The 21,652-nt window shown below is 40.4% G+C and overlaps 1 protein-coding gene across 3 annotated transcripts in view; it reads left to right on the top strand.

Annotated features, from left to right (window-relative positions):
* The first annotated feature begins 294 nt into the window (after positions 1–294).
* Positions 295–21,652, top strand: part of LOC122322090 (fibulin-1) — a 608,226-nt gene continuing 586,868 nt past the window's right edge. For 2 of the 3 annotated variants that reach the window (XM_043213493.2, XM_070282404.1), the window contains exon 1: positions 296–507. In XM_043213493.2, coding sequence (XP_043069428.1) covers positions 435–507 — 73 coding nt within the window. In that variant the 5' untranslated portion in view covers positions 296–434. Of the gene's footprint in view, positions 508–21,652 lie in introns of all 3 variants that reach the window. The other variant, XM_070282405.1, reaches the window with a different exon arrangement.

Raw genomic sequence — 21,652 nt, 5'->3', positions numbered from 1 at the left:
AAAAAAGACCGAAGATCCAAGATTTTCCTAGAAAGAATATTTAAAAATTTATTAATTTTAAGTCTGTATGTGTGATTTACTGCCTAGTACTTCATAATACACGTTATCTATACTGAATAAATGTTTTATAACAACATATTTTTATGCGACCGGAACACTGAAAAACCACTTATCTACATATGTATGTATGTATGTTGTACGTACACATGTACATACATAAGACTGAACACATTTGGTATTATCTAACAATGAATACATATGTTCATGTATTATTGTAAGTATATTTATATGATTGTATATAATCCAGCGATCTGGGCAGTATGAATTATCTTGCTTTCCAAGAGAATGAGAATATATTTGTACTGAATTTTACTACTAGTTTGGGCTGTTTTGTTCTAGCTTAACAAAGTTTTGAAAATACTTTTATAAACAATATGTTATTAAAAATATATGCAATTTTTTATACCATCCTTATTGGGCAATGTGCGTTAGAGCCGTTTAAAAATGGTAAGTATATACCATGTATAACAGAGGCTTTTTTAAATGATTAAAATTTTTTCATGCATGAAAAAGTCAAGTAAACAAATACATTGAACTATATGTATGGTAAAATATACCCATTACATTTCTTTCATTGAAGTTGATATGTACAGTATAATATTATATGAAAGTAAAAGAATGTACATATATTTTTAGCCAATCAACATACATATTTTATCTTCTGTTTTAGAAATAAAAAATAGTATATGATGCTTGTGGGTGTTTGAGAAATATTTTTAAAAAGAAGATTAGATCGTGTAAAATCACAATAAGAATTTTTTTTAAAGATGTAAAAATAGAATGCTTGTGAAGACACTATGTATAGAATTAAAATATATAATTAAACAATTTTTGTGTGCGTTTGATCTGAATAAATGATCTACAAAATGAAGAGGTTTAATTAGATAGTTAATTTTAGTTTGGGAGAAATTTGTGAAAAAGAAAATGGATTTTGATTAAGGGGTTAATATAAAGTTGTACCGCGCAAAAAAATGTAATTTTATCGATTTTTTTCGACACCATAGAAAATATTTATGAAAAATGTTTTACCGACGTTGTTTAGTACATGTTTCTGGGTACTTAATAAAATTTTTTCATAAAAAAATATTACATAATAAAAATGTTATAGCCGAATTCCCGGATCGTTTTTTTTTCGATAGTGCGGTGGACATGATATCCCGAAAACTGTTCATCTGAAATACAAAATTTCCAAAAAATTTAGTTAGTATCTTGTATTGTCTAGTCCGTGAACGAGGGATTTTTAAAAATTTATTGATAGCGCAGATAGTGTGCTATAAATAGCTACAACTTTGTTCTAATGCTCCGATCGTTATGAATTGAGTATTCTCAACAGTACATATATACTTAACGAATATGCAATAAAAAAATCGATTTTTTCATCTATCACAACTGTATATAACCCCTTAAATAAATTGAGGATAGCAGAAGATAAAATTGTTATTTGCCGTTGTTATTAAAATAAAAATGTATTGTAACATATAACAAATAACAAAGAAAACATAAAATAAGAAAAAACATACAACAAAGACACGTGCCTTAATAGAATATTTTTTTATTAAATAATTTGATAATACTAAAAATGATAATAAATAAACTGATAATACTAATTTGACTTATTTTTACCCATATAATGGACCCATTCAACCATAAGTACTAGCACTAACCATACAGCATATAATTATGGCATATACTGTATGGTTAGTGCTACTAGCAAGTTTAATTTTAATGAATAATCAAAAAACAAATCTGCTAGACTATAAATATATACATATAAAACACTATAAATATATATATATTTTATATAAAAATTTTTATATACACTTATATACGTAACTTATACACTTACATATATTATATATATATGGTATTATACTATATACAATACACTATCGGCATAATTATTTTGTCGAAACCCTTTTTTGACTTTTGGATCCTCAAATAATGGTTAGAAAATAATGCGCAAAACAAAGCATATCGAGCCCTATTTGGGCTCCATTCTTCAGAAAAAAATTTTTTTACGCATACGTGTACATTATTACCAACCATTTATTACCATTTGCTCCCAAAATATTAAACACATATATTTACTGAGATATCGGCTTGTAAGTAACCGAAAAAAAATTGCGAAAAAACCCTATCCTGTTAAATTTGCTTTTTGACGCTTACGTTATTTTTGCAAATAGGACTCGATATATTTTTCGATTTGTGCATGTCAAATATTCGTTTACCTTTTTCTGATGATAAGTGCGTGGCACAAACCTTTTGATAGCATCCTAATATTAATATTTTAACACTTTTAAGGACGCGAGAAACAAACATCTGTGTTAATTATTAATAAATATTTGTCGATGGTATTAAAATAAAAAATGTTTATTTAAAAAAAATGGCTGCAACGACTGAGCTAAGTTTGGTTACAAGATTTCTCAATGGTAGTAAAGTTTATCGCTGGAATGGGAGTGAAAGACTTTGGCAATGCGTTTAATGTCAATTTCGCGTCAAACTATACACTACCAAATTAAAAAGTTAAAAGCAAGAAATGATGGCTATAGTCTAGTTTCCCGGATATATTTACCCGGTATTCATCTCTTCCACACTTACATTAACTAACCATGGATGTTAAAATTCTAAAGCAGGCAACCCAAACGTTGCTTATGGCAGAGCAACTCACTAATACACATAAATGAAAACACAAATACATTTACGCAAACGTTTTATTTTTTCTTTCAATTTCTGCACTGAAAAAAATGAAAATAAATTCATAAAGCAAACAATACATTGGGGCTCACAAAAGCAATTTTCAGAATAACAAAAATTTGTTTCTTCAATGGCAAACATCTTGCCTGCACGCGAAAGACGACTGATTTTTCGCAATGTACATTTTTCGACGATCCAACAACAATTTACATTCGGGCAAGCGAGATAACAGCGAAGCCTACGAAATTCTTGTTTCCGAAATCAACGAAGACGCGAAGAATCAAGAGAATTCGCAAAATTGTTAGTGTAGTCAGCTTTGCTTTTGGAGTGAGTCGTGCATGTATACGGCGATTGCTTTGCCTATGCCTAGGAACAGAAACAAAAACAATGCGAGCGGCAAGAGCAATGGGCTGGGCATGACTGTTCTAAAGGAATGAATTCTCCGAAAAAATTTGTGTTGCATACTTTTGCGCTTGGAAAAAAACAACCGACTACTTCCTACGTCACTATTACCACTTCTGTAGGAAAGCAGACTAAAAAGTCTAAAACTGCTCTAAAAATGATCCGGGTTTGATGAATTTTTATACCCTTGCAGAGGGAAGATATAACGAAGATATCTGCGACCATATAAAGTATATATGTATGTACATTCTTGATATCAGCATATCCATCTGTCTGTTTCTACGCAAACTAGTCTCTCAGTTTTAAAGCTATCGTCTTGAAACTTTGCACACACCCTTCTTTCCTTTGCACGCAGTATATAAGTCGGAACGGTCCGAATCGGCCGACTATATCCTATAGCTGGCATATAACTGATTGATCGGAAATGGTATAACTTTCGTGTTTTTGGAGTAAGAGAGTTCAAATTGTACGCGAGAGCTCTTTTTGGCAAAATAATATGACATGCTAAATTTCATAAGGAGCTGTCATATAACTGAACGATTGGAAATAACCCACGTTCGTTGGTTATTCGAAGATAGAAATCTTAAACTTTGTACAAATACTATTTTTGGTCAAATAATCAGACCTACCAAATTTCATAACGGTCGGCCGACTATATCTTATAGCTGTCATATAACTGAACGATCGGAAATGGTTTTTGGTAGGAATACCAACTTTGGTATTTTGAAGTTTGGGACTTGTTTTAAATTTTGTATTGTATTAAATTGGGTTGTATTATCATATTCTCATAAGGATCGGCCAACTATATCCGATGCTTGCGATATATATCCGGTTTTAACTGCAAGGGTATATAAATTTCGGCTCGAAGTTAGCTTTCCTTTCTTGTTATACCCTTGCAGAGGGTATTATAATTTTGTCCAAAAGTGTGCAACGCAGTGAAGGAGACATCTCCGACCCTATAAACTATATATATTATTGATCAGGTTGATATAAACATGTCCGCCTGTCCGTCTGTCTGTCTGTTTCTACGCGAACTAGTTTCTCAGTTTTAAAGCTATCAACTTGAAACTTTGTACACACACTATATCCGATGTTTGCAATATATATCCGGTTTTAACTGCAAGGGTATATTAACTTCGATTCCGCCAGAAGTTAGTTTTCCCTTCTTGTTTTTTTATTGACTTTGTTATAAAACTCAGTTATTGTCATTCGTCCTTGCCTGAGGATACTTACTTCTGACTCGAGAATATATATTGGTCGTTTATCACCATGTGGAAAGTCCAATCGGGATAAGATTGCTTAAAAGTTTAAAACTGTTCCATGATTGCTAAGAGCATCACCATAATTTTATTTCGTAAAATTGTTAAGGCGGTAAAATATTGTTCCCTTTTAATTTTATAGAGACTCATTACAGTTTCTGCAGCTTCCCTCCAACTTACATAATGTGTTGGTTCCCCTGTGAAACTTGGTAAGGATTTTACCACTTTACCACTTCAAGTATTGTATCGCATTTTATAGCTGGGTCAATTGTTTGTGTTTTATAATCTTCCACAGTTTTTGCATCTGTGGCTAGCCTTCCTTCTAAACATTCTACTTTCCTGCTAACTTCATTCGATTGAGCGTTTATTAATCTGTATATCAATTCCACTGTTAAACCGCCGGCGGTGGCTACACTGCCTGCAGAAAAATTTGGTGCTGAACATCCGGTTGCCTTTGTTAAATTTAATTCACCAAAGCTATTTATCAAATCTTCCAGATTTATTCTTTATATTATTTATTAAATCGCGAATCTTACTTTTTGCAATATATAAATCTTGTATTATTTTTTTTTAATTCCCTGATCTTAATTTATAATCTTTAATTTTTAATTATTGTTAATTAATTCTTCACGATACTGTCCCGTTGGAGTCTTCCTTCTGTGTGGTTGGTGGTTGATCTTCCTTCCTGGATACCTTCTTCCAGTGGATTAATGGATAGAGAATGTCCTGTCTTCCTTCCTTGGTTTTTCTTGTTGGAGCGAGTTGTCGTTTTTTTTGAGAATGTCCTGCCTTCCTTCCTTGGTTTTTCTTGTTGGAGCGAGTTGTCGTTTTGTTTGTTTTTGTTGTTCTTGTTTTTTTTTGTGCGTTGATTTAATAATTTTGGGTTCTTGTAATTGTTTGGTTTAAAATTTCGGTCCACATTTTTTTTAGTTCACTCTTTATGGATTATTTTATTAATTAATTTCCATTTACTTTGTTGTTAACGATCACTGTCACTTGGTAGAGTCGTTTGGTAGATGTTTTAATTTTTCCACTAAAAATGTTGAGTTGTTGACCACGCGAGTTCGGTTTATGTTTAACTTATTTTTATATCCTTGCAGAGGGTATTATAATTTTGTCTTGAAACTTTGCACACACCCTTCTTTTCGCGCAGTATATAAATACTCGGTTGAAAGTGCGGGTAGAAGAAAGCGGTCGTGCCGCGCGGGCGCTCCTGAGTGACGCGCCCAAACACTACAGAATCTAGACAAAGAGTGGGTAATGGGTGTCCGGACAGCTGGGGACGGACCCACCTGGCGAGCGAACCACAACACTCCCTGGATAGGTCACTAGATGGCCTCCACGAAGATTCGGATGAGCCGCCAACCGCCGAGGTAAGAGGCGCGAAGAAAGCTTTCTCTTCTAGGAATTCTCTTTGCGACACCTTTCTCCTGAGTTGAACGAGCTAAGCAAACGTGGCTGCCCCCAACAAAATTGCGCAGGTCATGGCAACTGATCGTAACCAGCTGGTGGGCAGTGTTGGGTAACGCCCTAACATTGCCTGCCGGTAGAGGGCGCTAGATCCGGACCAAGGGCACCAGGGCTGCCGAACGTCGCTATGACACCATTGCAGGAGCCCGCTAGAGGGCGCCAGGGACTCAAGGCAAAGCAGAAGGGTAGCATACCTTTCAGGGCTGCTGCCTCAGGTCCTTTGACCAACCTAGTGCGGAAGGGGCTAGAAAACTCTGGCCTGCCATGACGAAGGTGACGAAGGTCATGGAGCTGACCAACTGCCAACCCCTCCGCTACGGCGGTTCACCCTCAAAAGGGGCTCTGGCGACCGAGCAGGAGCGGTATAACTCCCATCGCTCCCGCCAGGCGGAAATTCCAGGCGCAGTGCAGAAAGCCCCCCCCGCAGCATGCATTAGCCATGCTCTATCGACTTTCCTCATAAGGCTGGCAGCCCGCCGGCAAGAAGCGAAGAATGCTTTACGGAGTTGGGCACGATAGTTAATGAGCTGCTATCGTGGGTCACGGAGAAATAAGAGACATGTTTCCGCGATGCAAAGAAGCCTGATAACCAGACTGAAGGACATCCACTCCATTCTGGTCGGAAGTGTTCCGGAGGAACATGCGCGACCGGTCATCATGCCCAAGCCAGTGTGCCCCAGATGCGAGAGAGCCGGCATCGATACCGTGGAGAAGGAGCAGCAGACCCTTCCGACGGAGGTCTGGACCAGAGAACTGCAAGGGTGTCAATTTTTGCCACCTTACTCACACCCCATACAATTGTTGTCTCGGTGCAACTCATTCCTGCTTAAGCAAAGTAAAAACCCACACTCATCAAACATGTTGTGTGTGGCATGAGTGCCGGAATTTTTAAGCACCCGGTCATACAGGTGCCGATGTTATTTTGACTTTTCACCTATTCTGTTTTGAGCTACGCGTGCCGGTCACACTCGCACAAAAAAGGAAATTAGAAAGAGGCACAAGTAACAAAAAAAGTAGGACGCAAATATGCATGAGTAGGCAAAACACATATAAATCACCCAGGTGTTTCGGACACACCATGGTGTAAATATATGAATGGGTTCACACATGTACACGGGTGTTTTTTAATTATTACTTTCTTTTGCGTTCAAGCTCATTTCATTTTTGATTCTGTCTGGAAAGATTACAATGTCGTCGGAAATAATTAAAAACAAGAAAGGAAAGCTAACTTCGGGCGGAGCCGAAGTTGATATACCCTTGCAGTTAAAACCGGAATATAGAATAGAATCTGTACCAAGTTCCAGCTTTCTATCTTCAAAAACACGAAAGTTGAGTCATTTCCGATCGTTCAGTTATATGGCAGCTATAGGATATAGTCGGCCGATCCTTATGAAATTTGGTAGGTTGGATCAAATGACCAAAAATATAATCTGTACCAAGTTCCAGCTTTCTATCTTCAAAATCACGAAAGTTGAGGCATTTCCGATCGTTCAGTTATATGGCAGCTATATGATATAGTCGGCCGATCCTTATGAAATTTGGCATGTCGTAATGTTTTGCCAAAAATAGCACTCATGTCAAATTTGAACTCTCTAACTTTAAAAACACCAAAGTTATACCATTTCCGATCAATCAGTTATATGGCAGCTATAGGATATAGTCGGCCGATCCCGGTCGTTCCGACTTATATACTGCGTGCAAAGAAAAGAAAGGTGTGTGCAAAGTTTCAAGACGATAGCTTTAAAACTGAGAGACTAGTTCGCGTAGAAACAGACAGACGGACAGACGGACATGCTCATATCAACTCAGGAGGTGATCCTGATCATGAATATATATACTTTATAGGGTCGGTGATGTCTCCTTCACTGCGTTGCACACTTTTGGACAAAATTATAATACCCTCTGCAAGGGTATAATAAAATAGAGCGTGGTGAATACACCGTAACTCCAGCACACAAAGGAAAAAGTGTAATATGGACCATATTAAGTGATATTCTACAAGAAGACCAAACTGTCCTTCAAGGCTGGATATTTTGCAATACATGCAGAAAAGTTTTAAAATTTGTTGCCAACCAAACTTCGAATTTGTCAAGGCACAAATGTTGTCTGTCTTTGAGACATCCTAAGGGATAGGATGTCTTCATAGCAACAAGCTCTAAAAACCAAACAATTGTACCAAAGAATAAGTTTTTCTTTTCTCATCTTGTTGCATTTTCAAATAATAGTACTAAATCTGCTTTTGAGGAATTGGAAAGTTATTGTACAGAGAGAGTTGCTTTATGCGAGGACTTCGAACCCATTGAATGGTGGCAATCCAAGAAAAGCTGTTATCCGCTTTTATCAAAATTAGCATTGCAACTTCTTTCTATTCCATCGAGCAGTGCAGCGGCCGAGAGAGTATTTTCATTAGCATTCTATAATATTGAAAAGAAAAAAGAAATAGATTAGGGCCTGATACCGTAAATAATTTACTATTTCTGCATTCCTACATAAATAAATTTCAATAAAGTATTTATTATATTATTTTGTATTAATTTGTTAAAAAAAGAACGCAAGAAGCGAAATAAAATAAGCTTATTTATTTAAATAATAAAATAGCAGGTAAGTATTGAGCAGCAGGTAGTGAAAAAACAACACAAGCGGACGCATGTAAAAAAAAAAAACAATACCAAAATCACTCAACACATTTTCTGCCTACATTTTTGTGTCTTCCTTTTCACCTGCAGTTTTTGGGACGCTTAATCCATATGCAATATGCAATACACACTAATCAAAAAATATACCTAATTAATTTGATGCTTGTAACATCACACACCCATACATGCTTGCAAAGCAATCACCTATACCCAGTTTTCTGACAAGTAAAAACACCAGGGTGTCAAAATCACCCTACATTTACCCGGTGCACCTTAAGTGCCGGTGGATTGTTTCAGTTCTCTGGTCTGGACCCAGGACCAGGCTGTACAGACCGGCAGAATCCCGAACAGCACGGGCCCCTGGAGTGCACACCGAAAAATTACTGCGAGGGACTCGGGGGCCAAAGAAGCAAAGGCCAACACGGCGGCAAGGCCCAAACCAGCTATTGCAAACCCTGCTGCCGACAAAGGAAGTGACGGCGAAGCAAGCATGAGAAGGACTGAATGGACGAAGGCCAAGCCTGGAAATCCCGAGCAGAGACGAGCCAGACCCGACGCCGTAGTGATCTAAGCAGCACGCCTGACGTGCAGCCAGATCCTAAGCATGGTAACGCGCAGGGAGGACGAGAAGCTTGACGACCTTGGTCCATGCGTCAAGAAAGTGAGGAAGACAGCCAAGGGATGGCTGCTTCTGGAATTGGCCAGGAAGAAGGATAACTCCACACAGGCCCTTAAAGGCTGCATCGAGGAGGTCCTAGGGTCCAGCAGGCAGCGGTGGACCAAGGCGCCTTGATGGTCAAGAAGCTGAGAAGCACCTATGGCGAGACACAGACCGCTATCGTGGTTTCCCCCGTGAGCCTTGCCAAGGCCATCATTTCTGTGGGGAAGGTGAAGGTTGGGTGGTCAGTATGCCATATAAAGGAAAAGGAGGTCGTGGCTCGCTGCTACAGGTGCCTTGGGATGGAGCACATCGCAAGCGCTTGCAAGAGCTCGAAGGACAGGAGCGGCTCTTGCTTCCGCTGCGGAGACACGGATCATAGGGCGGCCACCTGCAAAAAGGACCCTCAATGCTTCTCGTGTAAAGATAAGGCCCGGAAGGATGTGAGGCATCAGACTGGAAGCAGAAGTTGCCCCATGTCAGCGAAAGGAGGTGGACCAAGGACGTTAGGATGCTAGTGCTTCAGCTGAACCCACTGCAGGGCGGCTTAAGATTTGCTGTCGCAGACTGCGAGGAAGACGAAGACGGACATAGCGCTCCTAAGCGAGCCCCATAGGACTGGCTCAAACAACCGCTGGGCAGTTGACCTATCGGGGAAGGCTGCCATCTGGAGCTGCGACGCAACCGGCGCGACAATGCACTCAGTACACAGTGCGGAGGGATTCGTAAGGGCTCGGGTAGGTGGGGCATGGCTTTACAGCTGCTACATGACACCTAGCCTAACCACCAATGAGTTTGAGCGCATGATGGACTCCCTGGGAAATGATATCAGAGGCCGTTCTGACGTCCTGGTAGCAGGGGACTTCAACGCACAGGGTTGGGGCTGCCCGAGGACGAATGCGAGAGGGAGAGTGGTCAGAGAAACCTTTGCTTCACTCGATCTCGTACTGCTGAACGAAGGAAACCAGCACACCGTCAGCAGAGCCGGAGCAGGATCCATCATAGACCTGACGTTCGCAAGCCCCTCGCTAGCGACTGGTGCTAACTGGAGGATAAGCGGCAGCTTTACGGCCAGCGACCACGAAACAATATTGTGCTCAATTGATAGCCCTCAAGAACGACCGAGGGAACCGAATCCACGAGGCTACAGAGTCGGTACGCTCCAGGCGAGGAACTTCACCGAGGAGGTGCGCGACATCGGCATCTTCCTTCCAAGCGGAGCCAACGAAATGGCTGACACCCTGGCAGCTAAGTTCGAGGCAGCGTGCATGGCGAACATGCAGCGGAGAAGCCGCTACCGTAGAAACCACGTTCCTCTTTACTGGTGGGATTGGCTTCATCCGAGCTGAGTGCATGAGAGCAAGGAGGCTTATAGGGGCTCCTAGCCTTCAAGGACCAACGCAAAGCATTGAAGGTGGCCATCCGAGACAGTAAAAGGAAATGCTTCCTGGAGCTGTGTGACTCGGCGAAGGAAAATCTATGGGGCAACGCGTACCGGAAAGTAGTGAAGAGGCTGCGCACAGGAACCCAGTCCCCCACGGACCCGATCGTACTAAGGATCGCACTGTTCCCAGCCGGCAACCAGGTCACCCAGTTTCCCACCCACCAGCAGACAATGAAATGGCGGAGGAGGTAACCGAAGAGGATGTTCTGGCCATAGGGAGAGGCCTGGCCCCCAACAAAGCACCCGGCCCGGACTCTGAAGCTGGCTCTGGCACTGCAGCCGGGAAGTTTTGCGAAGCTGTACAACAAATGCATCCGCGAAGGACCTTTCCCACCAGGGTGATCGCTTCGAGGCTCGAAGCCGCCATAGAGGAGGCGGGAGGGCTGTCTCCAAAGCAGTATGGGTTCCGGAAGGGAAGGTCTACAGTGGATGCCATAGCAGCGGTGGTTCGAATAGCTCGCAACGCACAGGGACAGGTGGAAGGGTGGCTCCAAGCAATACTGCCTAATAGTCACCCTGGACATCAAGAACGCATTCAACACGGCGGACTGGGGCAATACCCTGGCAGCCATAAGGCGGTTCAACGTCCCCAATTCTATAATGAACGTTTTCAGCAGCTACTTCAGCTGCAGAGTGCTACTTGTCGACACGGACATGGGCACGGAGGCCTACGGCGTCACGGCAGGTGTGCACGTCGGCTTCGCAGACGACGTAGCATTGGTGGTTGTGGCGAAACATAGGGAGGAAGCGGTGAGAGCGGCGAACAAGGCGATTGAGGCAATGGAACAGTGGCTCCAAAATGCAGGACTAAGCCTAGCCCCACAAAAGACGGAAGCGGTGCTGGTCAGCAGCCGCAAGGTTCTAGAAACGGCGACGATTCAGGTTGGCGGAATGGCCATAGCCTCCCAGCGGGCCATAAAATACCTGGGTGTGATGATCGACGCCCGGCTCTCCTTCCGTGAGCATCTAGAATATATCCAGGGCAAGGCTGCAGCCACTATCAGGGCCTCGCCAGGATCCTCCTCAATACCAGAGGCCCAAAGCAGAACAGGAGAAGGCTCCTCGTGAGCGTTGCCTTTGTGCAAATTTTGTACGCGGCGCCCATCTGGGCTGAAGCGATGAATACGCCCAGCTACATAATGGTGGCGTCCGGCTTCAGGACAGGCTCCGACGACGACATTCTGGTCATTGCGGGGATGGTCCCGCTGAAAGAGCGCGCTCGTGAGCTTAAGGAGCTAAAGGAAGCTCGCTATGAGAATGCTGGTGGCGCCCTCTATATAGTTACAAGGGAGGAGGCCAAGGAGAGGTCGCTCACAGCCTGGCAGGATTGCTGGGACTCATCGACGAAGATGGGTGGATCCCCAACCTTAGAAGATGGGTGTTCCGAAGCCACGCGGTTTTGCCCACGCGGAGGAGGACTGGTGCCCGGAGTGCGGGAGATCGGTAGTCGAGGACGCCAAGCACGTTGTCTTCGAGTGCCGCCGGTTTGCACTAGAGCGCCACCGACTGGAGGCGACTTCAGTACACGGCAGAATATAAACGCAGTATATATGTCGGAACGGCCCGGATCGGCCGACTATATCCTATAGCTGCCATATAATTGATTGATCGGAAATTGTATAATTTTGGTGTTTTTAGAGTTCAAATTTGACACAAAAGCTATTTTTGGCTAAACATTACGACATGCCAAATTTCATAAGGATCGGCCGACTATATCTTATAGCTCCATATAACTGAACGATCGAATATGACCCAACTTTCTTGTTTTTGAAGATACAAAGCTGAAACTTAATACAGATTCTATTATTGGTCAGTTGATCCAACCTACCAAATTTCATTAGGATTGGTCGACTATATCCTCTAGCTGCCATATAACTGAACGATCGGAAATAGTATTTGTTAGAAATTTCAACTTTCGTATTTTTGAAGATAGAAGCTTGGGACTTTTTTTAGATTTTTTATTTTAGTTAATTGGTTTTATTATGATGTAATCATAAGGATCGGCCAACTATATTCGATGTTTGCGCTATATTTCCGGTTTTAACTGCAAGGGTATATCAACTTCTGCTTCGCCCTAAGTTAGCTTTCCTTTCTTGTTTTCATTTCTTTTCGACGGGTGCACCCGGGGTATGGGTTCTTTCTATTGTTGAGTGTCAGTTCTTAATACTTATTACGTACGTACTTTAGCTTTAGCGTACAAAGCTTTATTTAGGGGTTTCTTTGGGTTTGCTACGCCCAGTGTTGATATAATGATTACAATATTCTATCAAAGGTTATAAAGTACATACATATATGGGACTTCGTCGCTTAAAAGTGCGGGTAGAACAGAACGACAAGCTAATTTTATTAAATTATTAAGCTTTTATTATTATAAAATAAAAGCTTTTGAGTACAAAAAGGCAATAGGCAAAAAAATTAAAGGGGGAAAAAAATTCGAGAAAAATTTAGAAGCACAAATCGTCAGAAATTGAAATTTGAAAGGCAAACAAGATTAAAAAGAAAAAAAATTCAATTATTATCCGACGTGATGACATTTTTAGAGCAACGACTAAGTTAGTACAAAATACTTTACTGTCAAAATGTTACAGCATTAATTTTATCAGAAAGAATGAAGTAGTTGAAAAAATTAGCAAGCTTTAGAAAAATTTCATCTTCACTGTACAAAAAAAAACAAAAAGGAAAATTCTTTTCGGGCGGATATGAAGTTGATAAACTCTTGACACTAAGATCCGATATAAATCGAAAATATCGGGTATGGCTCGCCGATCTTTATAAGAATTTAATAATTTAACCAATTAATTTTTCCCCGACTCTTGCTCTAAAAATACCAAAGTTATGGGATTTCCGATCAATCATATATCGGAAAAGCCAGCTATGGGATATAGTCGGCAGATCCCGGTCCCGTTCCGACTGATATGCTGCGTGCAAAGGAAAATCGAAATTCGAATTTCAAGACGATAGGTATGCAACTTAAAAACTACTTCGCGTAGAAATAGACAGGCAGACGGACAGACGGACATGCTCATATCAACTCAGGAGGTGATCCTGATCAAGAATATATATAGTTTATAGGGTCGAAGATGTCTCTTTCACTGCGTTGCACACTTTTGGACAAAATTATTATACCCTCTGCAAGGGTATAACAAGAAAGGAAAGCATATTTCGTGCGAAGATGAAGTTTGTATACCCTTGCAGTAAAAACCGGATATATATCGCAAACATTGGATATAGTTGGCCGATCAACTCGAGAATATCATAATAAAACCAAATAATTACAATAAAATATATTGAAAAAAAAACCCCAAGCTTCTATCTTCATCAATACAAAAGTTGGTATTTCTTTCAAATACCATTTACGATCGTTTAGTTATATGGCAGCTATAACAATTGGTAGGTCGGATTTTTTTTCTGTCTTTCAGAATTTTTGAAATGCATCAATTAGAGCATCAACTAGCATTCCTGTATTCAGCATAAAGCTTAAAGGCCCAGACGACCGAGGGGCGCTCGAGAAACGATGAATTAGTATATATTAAGGTATTTTTAATTTATTAAGCTAGGTGGAGTTAGTAAGGAAATTTAAAATTCTATATTTTTAATTTGAAGGACAGGAGAGAGATGTTACAGAGTAGAGACCATTGTAGTTCGATCATAAGATCCTAAAAAGCTTAAAATTTAAGTGTGTTAGTAAATGCTGGCTATCTACATCTCCATTAATTAGGTTATGCAGAAAAACTACACCGAGAATTGTCCTACGATTTGTTAAGCTAGCTAAGTTTATTAGAAAAAGTCTACTATGTATTATAAGATGGAAGGTGAAGATTTGCATCCCAGTTTAGACCTCTAAGTGAAAAAGTTAAAAAATCCTTTTGTACGGATTTTATGGGGTCCTGATGTTCTCTACATTGGGGACTCCAGACACATGAACCGTACTCCAGTATCGGACGGACCTAAGAAATGAATAATGTTTTGGTTATGTACGGGTAATTAAATTATTTTGACCATCTTTTAGTAAAACCAAGGACTCCTTTAGCCTTATTAACCATTAAGGAAATATAGTCGGCAAATTTAAGTTTACTGTCTAATAGGACGCCGATCATTAACATGGGTTAATTTTTCTAAGGTAATCCCATAAAGAGAGTACGTAGCCTGCAGATGTCAGAAACGATAAAAAGACATAAGCTTGCATTTAGATCCATTAAGTATTGAGTCGTTAGCTAACCCAATTTTTGAAAGATGTCAAGGTCAGACTAAAGACTGCATTGGGCAAAGATGGATTTGTACTGAAGACAAAGCTTTAAATCATTTGCATACATAAGAACTAGAAAGTTGGTGAAAGCGGGGGCAAGTCATTTAAAAAAAGAGTAAATAACAACGGGACAAGATGACTTCTTTGAAGGACGCCAGATGTAGCACGGACCAGATGGCAATGTGTGTTTTTAAATAAGACTCTTTGTGAGTTTGATCAGAGTGAATGATTGACTGAATCAAATGAGCTATTATCGGAGAAAAACGGACAGAAAATAAGATTTTCTGATTGAATGTTGTATGCGTAAGACTGATTTGTCAATTTAGGCGGTGAATAAGTTGTTTGAAATAAGAAATAAAATTAAGCGAATAGATCGGCAATGGCGTGATCAAAGGTCGCAGATGAATTTTCAAACGTAAGCATAGGTGAAAAAGATACATGTTTACGCTTTGTGTTTACAAAATTTTAAAACTGCTTCGGATCCTAAGTAAATTGTATGTGGCAGCGGCGAAAATCCGCTTCTAAGCTCGTCATAATGGTGGGGGTTCTTCCTTGTCTCCTAAATAACACCACTCTACTCTTATTAAGTGCACTTTACTGTACATTAATGATCGGGCAAATATTTGAAATGGGACCTGCTGGAAACGGACAGACGTCGGGTTGTGTAAAGGGACAGAGAAACTATCGTTTGATCAAGGTGGCTAAGGTGTCGTTCGCTTCCCTTTCTTTACCCTCCCTACCTTGATACCAAGTTAGCACTTGTAAAAATGTTCTCTACAGATTCAAACGCTTCCTTCTACCGACCGGTTGCCTTTGTATTTTGTCAGTGACCACTTGCCACACCGTTGCAAATATGGGAAAAGCGCGAACGCGCCACGCGACTTGCGCTAGTCTAACTGGCCGGTGGTAATACAAATATGTCTCACCGAACTGTTCACTATCTATCCCTTGTATTTACCTTTTAGCTATATGTTCACTACTTTTGGTCTTTGCTCAACAACTATGAACCAATAGGCCAACGTGACCGTGAAAATCTCCAAAACTTCCAGTAACGGAACTTTTCCTGCTCTTCTCTATATCTGGCTCTCAGTGCTCTCGCATTGAGCGCGCCAGAAAGAGAGAATTAGTATCATACATCTTTGAGTTGAAGCGAGGCCTCTATATCGCGCTCCCTGTTACTCGATATCCTACTTTTGGGTTAAAGCATTTCCGACTGCCGCTGAGACTAAAACTAAACGATTTTCCTTTGGACCCCAAAAAGTATGGTTAAATTTTTTTAAAGGTGGCATTTAGATCGGTGCATGCCAGAATATCGAACCAATTATATGTATCGATAAGGATATTAATTTTGTGAAAATCAGCATTACGGAAATAGCGAATCTTATTTTCCACGCATGGAAACCTCTGATTGATACCAGAAATGGTTTATATTGAGACCTCCAGCGTGGGGCGATATGGGTGCTCTGGAGTTGAAAAACTCTGGAGAGAGCGGTACCATCGGGATCAGATACAAAGCACAAGTCTAAAAGCCAACCTTACCAATTTCTCACATGGTAAATTTGACCTAGAGACATGTCAAACACGCCCGCGGTGAAGTCGTGGTGCGTGATAAGTGATAAAGATGGTGAATTATCGACGTTGGAGTTTAACTCTAGGATTTTAAAGTCGCACACAGGTACGTGCTGGTCAAGATCCGATCAAAAACGGATTTATTAGCGGACAAATGCTCCCAATATGTGGGCGGTTCGGACGAAGGTGGTATGTATGAACATGTAATGTATAAAGATTATACGGACAAAATAATTTTAATGCAAATAAATTCTTTGACCAAACTCTTGTGATTTCACCTCTTTAGAAGCGAGAGTGGAGTCTAACGAAATGAGGAATTCGCCATCCCCTTTCGCTGAGGTCGATCCCGCCTAAAAGTTGTGTACTTACTTGGAAAAATTTCGGAGCTAAAGATCTCCGGCTTTAACCAAGTTTCAGTGGTTCTAATGTGAGGAAGCTTCACTCCCACTGGTTTTAAAACTTTTTTTTCACGGAACTAGGATGATGTTCTTGTACGAAAATGTTCTCTGGCCAAAAACTAGGTGAACAAATCGTCTTGAACATAAGCGCAGGCACATGAATTTTGAAAGAAGACGTGCTCCTTACATAATTATACAGGGTGACAATAAATAACCCAGACAAACTTTGAAGCAGCCCTTTAATAAATGCATTTATCGATAGCTTCTGAATCAAAAAAAATTTACATATTTGTGATTCCCATCCATTTGATTTTTGTTTCGGGATGTCTAACAATCGTTGTGCACTTTTAAAACTGTTTGAACAAGGAAATCGCCAATGCGACATTGCTTGGCATACCAAAACAAACAAACGCTTTCCGGCGACTTAATGAGCTTTGCCATGAAGGTGACCGTCCCGAAGAGCCATACCATGCACCGCTAACACTTCCAGAATTCGCCAGATCGTGAAAAAGCGGATCAATCGGAATTGCAGAGTCTCGGTCAGAAAAATAGCCCGGGAAATCGGAGTGAATCGAGAAAGTGTTCGGTTGATCAAAAAAAAATGAAATTAATCTCAAGCCCTACAAGCTCCAAAAAATGCATCTTCTTACGGATGACAATAAGCACGTGAGACTCCAAAGATGCCGTCAGCTAAAGCGTCGGGCCGCAGGGCAAAAATGGGAGCGTATTCTCTTCACGGGCGAGAAGATATTCACCATCCAACAGGCGCACAATCACCAAAATGACATAAGCTGGTCTGCTAAAGCTCCAGGTACCTCTGCAATAATCGAGCGCCGTCAATGTGAGCAGTCTTTAATGGTTTGGGGAGGAATATGCGCCACCAGCAAAACACCCTTTGTTTTCATCGATAAAGGGGTAAAAATTAATCCGGAAGTGTACCGCCTAGACACTTTGGAAACTGTTGTGCTTCCCAGGGCCCGGCAGCACTTCGGTGACGTCCACGGAGTGGACGTTTCAACAGAATTCAGCGTCAGCCCATAGAGCCAAATTGACTCAGGACTAGTGCAAAGCCAATTTTCCGGACTTTATCACATCCAGTGAATGGCCACCTTACTCGCCAGATCTTAATCCGATGGACTACAGTGTGTGGTCTATTTTGGAGTCCAGGGCATGTGCTAAACGCCATATAAGTTTGGAGGCGCTGAAGCAATCATTGCTCCGAGAATGGGATCGATTATCGGAAGAAGACCTGCGGCCCATTGCGCTAAATTTCCAGAAACGTTTAGGGCTCTGCATCGCCGCCCAAGGAAGCCACTTCGAAACCAGCTGAAAATATGTTAACACAATACCTATTTAATAGTTGTGTATCTTCATTTTTTCTCAAATACAGTTCCTTAAAAAGTTATGATCAAAAATGTTTGTCCGGGTTATTTATTGTCACCCTGTATTATCTGAGTATGCGATCCCTGGGTGCGTTCAACATTTGATTTGGCTGCGATCCCCCAATTTTAAATTCGATAAAGCCAAATTGGCAGGATGCAATGCCCTTTTGCATCTAAGCGGCAACTATCCAGCGCAGCTGCTGAACTTATTTACACAGCTGCTGGACTTAAACCGCTATTTTACACATTTTAACTGGATTCTTATGTTACAATTTTTATACCCTTGCAGAGGGTATTATAATTTTGGTCAAAAGTGTGCAACGCAGTGAAGGAGACATCTCCGACCCTATAAAGTATATATATTCTTGATCAGGATCACCTCCTGAGTTGATATGAGCATGTCCGTCTGTCCGTCTGTCTGTCCGTCTGTCTGTTTCTACGCAAACTAGTCTCTCAGTTTTAAAGCTATCGTCTTGAAACTTTGCACACATCCTTCTTTCCTTTGCACGCAGTATATAAGTCGGAACGGCCCGGATCGGTCGACTATATCCTATAGCTGCCATATAACTGATTGATCGGAAATGGTATAACTTTGGTGTTTTTAAAGTTAGAGAGTTCAAATTTTAGGTGAGAGCTTTTTTGGCAACCTAATACGACATGCCAAATTTCATAAGGATCGGCCGACTATATCCTATAGCTGCCATATAACTGAACGATCGGAAATGACCCAACTTTCGTGTTTTTGATGATAGAAAGCTGGCACTTGGTACACATTCTATTTTTGGTCAGTTTATCCGATCTACCAAATTTCATAACGATCGGTTGACTATATCTTATAGCTGACATATAACTGTACGATCGGAAATGGTTTTTGGTAGAAATACCAACTTTGGTATTTTTGAAGATAGAAGCTTGAGACTTTTTTTAGATTTTGTATTGTAATAAATTGGATTATATATTCATATTCCCATAAGGATCGGCCAACTATATCCGATGTTTGCGATATATATCCGGTTTTAGCTGCAAGGGTATATCAACTTCGGCTCCGCCCGAAGTTAGCTTTGCTTTCTTGTTAACTGTAGAATTGAGAGTAAGTCGCTTAACAAGAGATATTTTGCTTCCTTTGGCTGCTTACTCCCTCCAGACGAATTTAAGAAGATTTTTTTTTTTTCGGTGGGCTTATCTTCAAATTCCGACGTTTGCACTAAGCTGCAAGAGTAACAAAATACTCCTGCAGATTCCCCGTGAAAGCTGGAATTGAATAATTCTTTTGCTTCCCTTGTAAGAACAATGCCATAACTTATAGGACGAGGAACCGGCTCAGGTGGCGTTGAGGCAGCTCTATATATATTATCAGTAAGAATGTCAACTGCATTTGTTTAGTCGTAACTTGTTTGAAATATGTGAAGGAAATACGTAGAACTCGAAATATGTGAAGGAAATACGTAGAACTCGCAAAGTAGAACTTAGCTATGAGACGGGGCATAGCAAGCTACGAGCAAATAAAATAACCCCCAACGAGCCCGAGCTAAAAGATACCTAAGAGTGTTCCTTACGCTCTGCTTATGAAAAATATTTGAATTGTACCGCCTAAAGATATTATCGCTCTGTTAAGTACTCGTTCTTGTTACTCGCTGCGTCGCAGTTGCGAATGAAAAAAGATAATGAGCAGAGAGAAACTTCCATTGAATTCGGATGATGCGTTTCTACTGGGACCAAAGCTGGCCTGCAACAGGCATTTTCGCCGTTTGTCAATTTACAGTAAACAGCATTCTCATGTCCTCCCTAGAGTTCAGAGCAGAATTGTGGAAGGAGATCTTACGATGTTGTTAAAAAGTAAGTACAACGAGGGCTTGGTCTGAAAATAATACCATCTGTTTGAAGACTTTAAACAAGAGCTATATGATTCTAGTCCAAATCCCAGTTCTGGCAAATATTTATTTGGATTATTTGGCAAAGTCTGTGCAAGTACCTGTGTGGTCAGATATATATGGGTATCTGGTTAATAAACTAGTGGCATAAATTTTAGCCCCTCTTTTGCCTTGGAAGACAGCATATGGCTCTTACTTTCATAGAACCCAAGCCTGTATTTCAATAACACTTTGAGGAAAATGACTAAAAGAGCTTTTTACCAACACTGTCGCTTTACCGTTGCAGTGAATGTGCCGTGCTGATTTATACGCTGGATAGAAGGAATATCCATAAATTTGGACAGTTTTTCCTCGATTGAACCTTATTTCACTTAAAAGTATGGTACCAATGCCGTTGTTGTGCGCAAAAAGCTCAACTTCTCTGGTAAGCTTATTGTTAAGACATTCCATATAAGAATTTTGAGTGTGTCCATTGTGAGGCTAAAACCTTGTTATGGACTTGGGAAAATGATTTATCGATCGAGTTTCAACGAGTTTCCATTTCAACGACCATATTTTCAAACCGTTTAAGTCGGTGAGGTTCGGCTTGTTTTTCTGTTGTTGTTCCCGCTGCTGCTGCTTAGCCACAAAAGGAATTACTGTTGCTGGAGTTGTTGTTGCCATTTTGAAAATTGCATTTCTTGTTGCTCAAATATTGTCTGAACAATATTTGTGGTTCATATTCCTTTTTATTTTTACAATTGTGACTGAGCTTGGAGATCATGTAGACGGCGTTGAGACGGTCCATTTCCATTTTTTTCTATTGAGGTATAAGATAAACCTCTTCCTAATGTTTTTAGAAATGTTAGGCATTTGCTAAGTTTGTTCAAGTCGAGTTGCCAATGTTTGCTGAAGCATTCGTTGTGGTTGTTGCCGCGTTGTTTGCTTTTTTGCAGAACCCATAGATCGTAATATTAATACCTTTGGCTAGCATTGTATCTTGCCGAATGATTCCTTCCACAATTCATAGCAATCGCTCTACGTGGTGGCGAACCGCATGCCTTAGCGTGCGCCTAAAAACACTATAGCCGCAGAATTAAACATTTTCTGTGTGCGTCTGATTTGAGTGTGTCATATATCAAACAAAAGGCATTGCTCTAATTAGGTAATTTTTGCCCAAAACATTTGACAAAACAAAAGCCTATAAGTTTGGGAGATGTTTGCGTAAACGTGAAATGATTTTGATTCACTAAATTGGGGTTTAAACGCCTTAACTAACCTTAAAAAGTATAAATTCTTAGCTGTTGCTAAATGAAAAATGTTGCTAAATGGTTTCGTCACCTTTACTTAACCGGTGTTTACTTTTACGAAGTGAATTTTTACTGTGTTTAAGCGATGCCGAATTCACGCTTTCATTTCACGATTTCAGACGATTCGTGTGTGCATAAACGCCGTTTCGTGAATTCGGCAACACGAAAGTTGACTACGATTTCAGCCCCAAAGTATGAATTAGTGGTACAAATCAGAGGGCAATAAAAGTATAGTTGAATTAAATTTCAACTTAGCAACTTTGGGAATTCATTT

The sequence above is a fragment of the Drosophila bipectinata genome, chromosome 4 (genome assembly GCF_030179905.1).
Source record: "Drosophila bipectinata strain 14024-0381.07 chromosome 4, DbipHiC1v2, whole genome shotgun sequence".
Classification (NCBI taxonomy): domain Eukaryota; kingdom Metazoa; phylum Arthropoda; class Insecta; order Diptera; family Drosophilidae; genus Drosophila; species Drosophila bipectinata.
Note: the sequence above shows the minus strand (reverse complement) of the source record. Positions and strands in the feature narration are given on the sequence as shown.